The following is a 9,487-nucleotide window of genomic DNA, read 5'->3' on the forward strand; positions in this document are numbered from 1 at the left end:
TTAGCTATTTCCAAAAATCGCTATCTTCTAATGCGCTTCTGACTGCATGCATTATTGGTGTGAGTTGACAGTTTAGAAGCAGAAAAGCTTACTTCATTGCTAGCCCAAAGAGGCATATTTATAGTGCTACAAGTATGTAGACTTACTACTTGCTTGAAGTGGAAAAAACTAAGTTGACTACTGCTACCACACAGCAGATATACTTGCTAGTTAAGGAAACTATATGTCACTGCTGACCTCATACACTAATATAGGTCATGGGTGACATCACAGGATTCTATGTGCAGCTTATACAATGCTGCTAGCTTTGGAGAGTGCCTTAAGCTAAGACTTATTCATCAATCACCCCCTAAGTCTTGGTTTCTTCTAGTTTTGCAATCTTGATCATGCCAATTTTGCTGCGCAGCTCTTCAAATTGGATCCTTCCCAATGCCTTGGTTAGGATGTCAGCTAGCTGATCTTTAGTGTTGATGTAGCTCACCCTTGTCTTCCCTTGATCAACACAGTCCCTGATGAAGTGGTATCTTGTGTCGATGTGTTTGCTGCGCTCATGGAAGACAGGATTCTTGCACAGCTCGATTGCTGCTTTGTTGTCCATCCTTAGCTCAAAGGGAGCAGGTTCTTCATCTTGGAGCTCCCCGAGCAGCCTTGACAGCCAAATGCCTTGGCAGGCAGCAGATGTGGCTGCAATGTACTCTGCCTCACATGAGGAGAGTGCCACAACTCGCTGTTTTAGCGAGTACCAGCTGATAGGACAGCTGCCGAGGAAGAAGATGCAGCCACTCGTGCTCTTGCGAGTGTCAATGTCACCAGCCATATCACTATCAGTGTAGCCGACCAGCTTCATGTTCTCCTTTTCTTCTTCCTTCTTGTACTGGAGCCCATAGGACAGAGTTCCTGCTAGGTAGCGCAGAATGCGCTTTACAGCAGCAAGGTGTTCTGCTGTTGGGACTTCCATGAAGCGACTGACATAGCCCACAGCAAAGCTGATGTCAGGTCGAGTGTGTGTGAGATAGCGCAGGCTCCCCACAATGCTTCTGTACAAGGTTGCATCTGCTGTAGGTGCTGAGCTAACCTTGCTCAGTTTGAACCGTGGCTCCATGGGCACTATGCAGGGATTGCAGCCTTGCATTCCACCAGCAGTGAGGATCTTGGCAGCATAGGCAGACTGAGATAGGGTGATCTTGTCCTTCTCCTGTTTCACTTCAATGCCAAGGTAGAAGGAGAGCAGTCCCAAGTCACTCATCTTGAATTTTGCCTTCATCTCTGCCTTGAATCTTTCAATCTCCTTTGGATTGCTGCCGGTAATGATGAGATCATCCACATAGACCCCAATTAGGAGCCTTTGATCTCTGCAGCCACGTGTGTATATGCCATGTTCAGAGGCACACTGCTTGAAACCAAGTTCCAGCAGGCTGGCATCGAGTTTGATGTTCCATGCGCGTGGTGCTTGGTGTAGGCCATACAAGGCCTTGTCCAGCCGATAGACAAGGTGTTCCTTGCCTTTGATGGTGAATCCCGGCGGCTGCTCGACATAGACCTCTTCTCGGAGCTCGCCATTGAGGAAAGCCGACTTGATGTCGAGGTGGTGGAGTGACCAGCCGGCGTGTGCAGCTGTAGCGACCAAGAGCCGAACAGACTCAAGTCGGGCTACCGGCGCAAACACTTCATCGAAGTCAATGCCGGCGCGCTGCACATATCCCTTGGCGACGAGCCGGGCCTTGTGGCGAACAATGTTGCCAGCAGCGTCCTTCTTCACCTTGTAAACCCACCGGAGCCCAATTGGCCGATGTCCTGGTGGGATTTCAACAAGCCGCCATGTCTTGTTCTCCTCGACTGCCCTGATTTCTTCATTCATTGCTTGCTGCCACTCCAACTTCTTCTCTGCTTCAGCAAAGGATGCAGGTTCCAGTGATGAAACCATGTGCAGCTCACCTTCAGCCAGCTCACGCTCCGCCATGCCGGGCAGTGGTGCGTCATCGCCAAGGACATTGTCCAGGCGGCGGAAGCGCACAGGCGTGTCGCTGTGCTCTGCATCAAGCTGGTCTTCAGCATCAGGTGGTGGTGTGGCGAATTCCACCGGAGCTTGTTCTGCAGTAGGTGCTGCAGATGGCGCTGGTGGTGGTGTATGAGCTGTTTGCTCTGCACCCCCATCAGTTGGAGTCGGTGATGCTGCTGTTATTGGTGTTGGAGCAGCAGGTGCTGGAGCATTATACATCATGGTGGTTGACTCGACAGTGAACTCCTGGGTCCGCCACTCGCCATCTGCTGATTCTTCCATCTTGCTCCAGTCCCAGCCCCTCTTCTCGTCGAACACCACGTCTCTCGTGATGTGGACGCGCTGGGACACAGGGTCAAACACCCTGTATGCCTTGGTTCCAGCTTCATAGCCGATGAAGACAACAGCAGTGCTGCGATCTTCTAGCTTGGACTGATGAGGCCGCGTCTTCTTCATGAACGCCAAGCACCCGAAGGTGCGGAGAAAGCTTACGGCCGGCTTCTTGCCGTACCATGCCTCATATGGCGTTTTGCCATTGAGCGCCTTGGTTGGCGCTCGGTTCAAGAGGAACACAGCAGTTGACACGGCTTCTCCCCAAAACTTGGCGGGCATGCTGCGTTGTTTGAGCAGGCTGCGCGCCGTCGCCATGACGGTCTGATTGCGCCGCTCCACAACGCCATTCTGCTGCGGCGAGTATGGCGCCGAGTGATGGCGCTGCACCCCCTTCGCCGCGCAGTAGTCACCAAACTCGAGGGAGGTGAACTCCCCACCATAGTCAGTGCGTAGGATCTTCAATTTCCTCCCGCTTTCAAGTTCTGCTGCAGCCTGGAACCTTTTTATGGCTGCTGGTGCGTCGCTCTTCGCTTCCAGTAGAAGCAGCCACATGAAACGGCTATAATCGTCGACTAGCAGCAAGAAATACTTCTTGCCGCCGGGAGTTGGAGGCGTGACGGGGCCACAGATGTCGCCATGAACCAAGTCGAGGGCGTGCTCAGCGCGGAACTTCGCCTGAGCCGGGAATGGTGTCCGCTTTTGCTTGGTGAGGACGCAAGTGTCGCAGAACTGATCTGCGTGCTCGATTGCTGGCAGGCCGTAGACCATCTGCTTCTTCGCCAACTGCTGCAGGGCGTTGAAGTTGATGTGGCCGAAGCGTTCGTGCCACTTCCAGGCGTTGTCGTCGGCGCGGGCAGCAAGGGATAGAGGCCTGTCGATGTCGAGGTGCAGGGTGTAGAGCCGATTGCAGCCCCGCTCGATCCTGGCCAATAGCCGCTCATGCTGATCCCAAATGCGCATGACCCCACGCTTGATCTCCACCGTGGCATCACTCTCATCAAGCTGCCCAACACTGATGAGGTTGCTCTTCAGGCGCGGGATGAAGTAGACGCCTGTCAGAGCTTGCTGCTCGCCGCTGGAGGTGGAGAAGACGACCGTGCCTTGGCCCTCAATGGTCACCAGCGAACCATCGCCAAAGCGGACCGTGCCGGTGATGCTTTGGTCGAGCTCGGAGAAGACATCTCGCCGGCCAGTCATGTGGTTCGTTGCGCCGGTATCAAGGTACCACCTATTAGCATGGCGGTCGCCATCAGAGTTGAGGTGGAGTTGGGCGCGAGGTTCCTCCAGATGGATTTTGAACAGAGCAGGGGTGCTCTGTTTTGGTGAAGAAGCGTCCGCCTCCTCTGTTTTGGAACAGCAGAGCAAAGTGCTCTGCTCCGGCGGTGCGCAGACCTCCACCATGAGCAGCGCTGGGCCATCATCTTCCTCTTCGGCAAGATTGGCCCGATCCCTGCGAGGCTTGCGGCAATCCTTGGCCCAATGGCCGTATTTGCCGCAGTTGAGGCACCGATAGGACTGCCTCTGATCGCGAGGTGAATCGCGAGAGGAATCGTGGCGGGGCGGCCTGTATCCTCCTGAGCCACTTTGCTTCTTTTGCTTGCGTGGCGGTCGGTGATGGCCGGTGTGGGTGGTCCTCCAGCCTCCAGCAGAAGACCCCTCACCGGAGTTGCGTTCCTTCCAGCGTGCCTCCCACTGCTCCTCAGTAAGGTACAGCTTGCCTCCCGCTTGAGGTTGTTCCGCCGAGGAAGAGGTTGCTGCAGGGCGCTCATCCACCATCTTCAAGCGCCCGGTCACCTCCTCAATGGTGAGTGTGTCGGTGTCAAGTAGCGTAACGATAGACAGAGCTATCTGCGCATACTTGTCTGGAACCACTCGGAGCAGCTTCTCGACGGCGTTCTGCTCCGAGACTTGCTCACCATAAATGGAGAGCGAGCTCATCATCCCGGAGAGGCGTAGGGCGAAGTCGTCAACCTGCTCGCCGTCGCGGAAGGAGAGCAGCTCCCAGTCGCGGCGGAGGCGCTGCAAGGTCATTTTCCTTGCACGGTCAGAGCCAACATGGATTGACTTGATCGCCTCCCAAGCTTCCTTCGCTGTGCGCTTGCTGGCCAGCGGCCGAATCATTTCCGCCGGCACAGCAGAGAGGATGGCGTCTACAGCCATCCGGTCTTCCTGCCGGTCAGCATCGCCGTGCTCCACTGCATCCCATAACCCTCTGGCCTCCAGCTTCACCCGCATCAAGAGGCTCCAGTCCTCATAGTTTGTGCGAGTGAGCTGCGGGTAAGGGGTGCTGCTGGCTTCCTTCACGACGCGCTGGACAACCACCTCTTTGGTATGTCTCTGCGTTCTGCCACGCCGGTGTGGTGGAGAAGGGGAACGGCGGCGATAGGTGCGGAACCGGACATCGCCTGGAGCTGAAGTCATGGCGCCTCACTCTCTCAGCAGCAAGACAGGGAAGAAGACAAGACGGCAAGGAGCACAGGTCTCAGAATTTTTTAGCTCTGGTACCAAATGACAGTTTAGAAGCAGAAAAGCTTACTTCATTGCTAGCCCAAAGAGGCATATTTATAGTGCTACAAGTATGTAGACTTACTACTTGCTTGAAGTGGAAAAAACTAAGTTGACTACTGCTACCACACAGCAGATATACTTGCTAGTTAAGGAAACTATATGTCACTGCTGACCTCATACACTAATATAGGTCATGGGTGACATCACAGGATTCTATGTGCAGCTTATACAATGCTGCTAGCTTTGGAGAGTGCCTTAAGCTAAGACTTATTCATCATGAGTCATGGTTATTTGCCAACTACAACAATTCATAAGTGTCACATTCAGTGGTTTTATAATTACTGGGTTTTGCTCTTACTAACTTAAGGGAACTTCTTAGTTCCAACTTGAAGTCAATTTCTGGTTTCTTCTATTTTTCCATTATTTTAAATCAAGGGATCAGCGATGCTATCCTGTCACCATGTCACCTCTGTTGCCCTGAGTTATCTTGGATTATTTCTGCCCTGCACTCCTGCTTTGCTGAGATGTTATTGGTTCTCCTTGAATGGCAAGCAAGTTGACAACGAAATATCATGTTGATATGCAATAGTGGACAGGGTCACACATAATCACTTGAGGTTTTAGTTCTAGAATCTAGATGAATTAATAGTTGGTATTTGCAAATTTTAAGAGGAATATAACTGTTTTATGTCAATCCGTATTATATTTTGGAAATCAATCATGTTTCCTAGTTAACACCTCAAGTATTAGGAGCTACAATCTGATTTCGCAGAATTCAACTTTGTGTGGTTAAGAGCAAACACCTTGTACCCCCTATATCCGCAAATGCCAAAGATGCATTTAGCATCAATCATGAAGGAGCTTGATAATGTTGTTATCCTTTCTCAACAGAATAAAGAAATGTAGTTATTGTTTCTCACATTTTGAAGGCAAGGGTAGGAATTGGGTTGTGTTTGCTCCTTGGTGCTGGGAACACCATTATATGTGATAAGTAGATCCATCAGAAATGAATGGCATGTATTTGTTATCTCATGTATACCAGTTAACATAACATCAGTGATGTTTTTCTCCCTTGGTACTTAATAGTGTTACCTTCTAGGTTTTGCCAGTAAACTGTGGATGCTATTTTGTTATCTCATGTATACCAGTTGACATAACATCGGTGATGTTTTTCTCCCTTGGTACTTAATAGTGTTACCTTCTAGGTTTTGCCAGTAAACTGTGGATGTTATTTTGTGTGTGTGGGTGGGTGGGGGTGGGATAGAAAAGGAAATGGAAATCCCAGAATCTTATCCCATCGATATTACCTCAGTTGTTCATTACTTTCCTGAAGCCACCATATGCCAGTAATGGTTGGGTCCAGGTGGTTAAGCACTATCCTTTTATCAATTAAAAGATGACGTATGGTTAATTTGTTGCATTGTCACTTATCAACACCTTTTAGTTCCCGTATCGCAGTGAAGTTTCTTTTCCCCTTGGTGCTTGACCTGCAAGATTAATTACTAGTTTGGAAAATTAGCTTTCTTATGAATTCTAGTGCTCATTCTTTTTTAAAGAGAAAAAAAAATAAAAGGAAGCCCACTCACTTTTTTCTCCTTGCAAATTATAGACCCTGATAATTGTTTCATAGTATGAAATGGCATATGAGCCAGAGTTCCAATGCGCAACTGGTAGTGCTTTCCACGAAAGCAACAGCTATCTTTTCTGCTGCTATTTCTTGTGTTTTTTGAATATTTCCTATGGACATGGACTTAGATCTGGCATGCTTAGATCAAAATCTTTACGCCTCCATTTTGGATATAAGGTCTGATATGCATTTCTTGGTCAATCCTCGAACACTTTGTTATTGTTCTTGAAGAGCTTTAAGAAAACTGTCATTTTAATTGACATCAAGGTTGTCAGAATTCATTTTCAATCTGTAATGTATTCAGAAGTCTGGTGCTTATACTGTCTTTAAGCTTGCTTGAATCCTCTCCGTCACTTGAGGTTCTATCTTGTTTCGATTTTCATTCTTAATTGACTTTTTCTATGTTACTATGCACTCAGAAGTTTACTTTATCCAGTTGTGATTATTATAGAACTGGAAATGCTGTGCACAATACAGCATGAATGATTTGGATTTTACAGAAATCCTTCTCAGTGTAGAGTTATGTCGAGAACACTTAAATTAGAGTTACTATTTTGCCCTAGCTTTTTTTTGCTGGATCAAACAATGGTACCTTTTTACCTTAAGACTTGGTGGCTGCTGAGAACTGTCTTCTCTTTCCTAATTCTATGGCTTGCAAGTTGCCAAGTTGGTATGATTGAATAATATAATTTTTGATAAAGGTAGGCAACCCTCTCTAAGCACTAATTTGGTCATGCCAATTGGCTTCTTTCTTGTGTTAGTAGTTTTTGCTTCAGGCCATCATCTAGCCCATCCACTTGTACACACAGTCTTCACTGGTTTATATGGACGGTTCAAAAATAAACCATACTTTCAATTTATATCAGCTTAGTCTTTACCTTAACAACAGCTTCTTTGGAATGAAGCTGCAAAATCATTCAAATTAAAGCATCTAACCAAGTTACATTTATTCTTAACCACCAGAGAAGTCTCACATGAGATAGCTAATTATACTGTGAGTACAGAGTACCTTTGCCCTTGTATTCATAGCATCAAGGACAAAGTTGATAAGTTTGTCTTGCACACTAGATAGATACATAGAAAACATGCATAGAGCCACAGACCTGCAATTCTAAGTGGAGCTAAATATTCAGATCCATGCTAAACTTGTTTCCACAAAAGCACTTCACTTCTGCTAGATAGATATGTAACATAGTAATCTGACCCAATATGTATGACTTCAGAAGCAGGGGCCAACTCCTTCACTGTAACCAAATTGCGGTGCCATCTTGATCTCCTCATCCATCTTCCAGCAGGCCTCTGGGTAGTAATCCCACGCTGTAGGTGGCAGCAGAGGGGCGGTGAGGCTGCTGCATGCATTATCGTTCCCTCCATCAAGGCCCATCCCTGAGGGCACCTCAGGTGCCTCAATTTCCATCCATATCTGGTCCATGGGATATGCATCCATGTCCGAGGGGTTGCCTTTCAGGATGCTTGTGATGCAGCCACTGCCACCATGAAGCTCCTGCCCCTCAACTCCAATGGTTGAGGGAGTATCTGGGTAGCAGGACTGGTAAGTCAGTGAAGATGAGGACGATGATGGGGACATGTTTCTCTTCCTCTCCTGTGCTTTCTTTCTCATGTGTGTCCTCCAGTAGTTCTTGATCTCATTGTCAGTGCGCCCTGGCAAGCGGCGTGCTATCCTGGACCACCTGTTGAAGATAAGTTATCACTTTAGTACTGGAGAAAATCATATATATCCTTTTTTTTGTATCTTCTTTTGGTGATCAAACCTGTTTCCCCATCGAGCATGAAGCTCAAGGATGAGACGCTCTTCATGGGGAGACATGCGCCCACGCTTGAGGCCAGGGTGGAGGTAGTTGACCCAGCGCAGCCGGCAGCTCTTGCCTGTCCGGTTGAGCCCTGCATGGAGATACAGAGGGGAAGGGGAAGCAAGAAGAGAATTGGTTAGAGAAGCTGATACACCATGTTGCGACTTAGCGCAAAAGATTTCAATATAGCTACCTAATTTTGGATTCCCCACCCCTCAAACCTGATACTTTGGCAATGAAATCCCAACGACGTTCACCGAACAGACGGACAGTGCATACCAGTTGCAGGTCCTCCTGCTCTGTCCAAGGCCCCTTGCGAGTCTCTTCTCTCACTGTCACCATATCAACCCTGTGATACGATGACTCTGCCCTAACGCTGCTCGCTCCTACCTTTTATCGGCTGGGAGCCGGTCTTCCTGCCCTTCTTTCTCTGTATACTTGTTGGCTCCAGTTTCAGGATGACCTTGATGAACTCCAGTCTGTTTGAAAGGAAGAGGAGGGGAGGAAGAAGAAGAAAGCTAGTACAGGGAAGAGTACACTACTTTGTCTTAGTTGCTTACTGGTTTGGTGGCTTTTACCTCTCATTTATAGGTATGAGGAGAGGGGAGGGGGGGGGGGGACCGGGGGAGGGTCTTGGTGGCCAGGTGATGTGGTGTTTGTGATTTGGAGCTCCCTAAAGATCCTATATTCCACCATTTGGGTTGCCCTCAGATTCTAACTGATAAAGTAGCTTTTTATTGGCTCATGCTGGGCATATTTTATTGCAAATTCGTAGGTGTGCATGTTAGGACATTCACTTTATTGGCCCCTGGAATTTATAGTGGTATATTTTTGCTTTGTGTTAAGAAACTATAGTGCACATGAATGCTGATGCATCGTGCAAGTAAATTTTTGTTAATAATGAACACATTTCAAAATTTATGGTCCCTGTCTGATCCATAACTCTACCCGAAACTTGTCCTTGTTGATTTCTTGATATATCTGTGATACAGTAGAAGCTTTATCCATTCTTGTCAAAGCTTCTTCATATGCATAAAGGCTAAAACGATGCCCTGATTTTTACTGTCTACTAAACATCAGTTACTAATAATACTGCACTGGACCAGTATACAGAACACTGTCCAGTTTAGTTGAGAGAAAACATGTTCACTATCTGTACACTGGTGGTTGCTAGTTATCAGTTAAAAATTGTTTTATTGTCGGCCACAT

The 9,487-nt window shown here is 48.0% G+C and overlaps 1 protein-coding gene across 2 annotated transcripts; it reads right to left on the bottom strand.

Moving 5' to 3' along the window:
* Window positions 1-7,342: 7,342 nt before the first annotated feature.
* On the bottom strand, window positions 7,343-8,847 carry LOC120699831 (myb-related protein MYBAS2-like). 2 transcript variants are annotated; one of them, XM_039983918.1, is made up of 3 exons: window positions 8,500-8,847; window positions 8,240-8,369; window positions 7,343-8,158 (listed from the first exon to the last, which is right to left on the bottom strand). In XM_039983918.1, the coding sequence occupies exons 1-3, from the start codon at window positions 8,618-8,620 to the stop codon at window positions 7,687-7,689; spliced, it is 723 nt and encodes a 240-aa protein (XP_039839852.1). In that variant the 5' UTR covers window positions 8,621-8,847; the 3' UTR covers window positions 7,343-7,686. The 2 variants fall into 2 exon arrangements, with proteins under 2 accessions (XP_039839852.1, XP_039839851.1); XM_039983917.1 differs by having other exon boundaries at window positions 8,491-8,847.
* Between the last annotated feature and the right edge of the window lie 640 nt (window positions 8,848-9,487).

Source organism: Panicum virgatum, chromosome 3K, assembly GCF_016808335.1.
Source record: "Panicum virgatum strain AP13 chromosome 3K, P.virgatum_v5, whole genome shotgun sequence".
NCBI lineage: Eukaryota > Viridiplantae > Streptophyta > Magnoliopsida > Poales > Poaceae > Panicum > Panicum virgatum.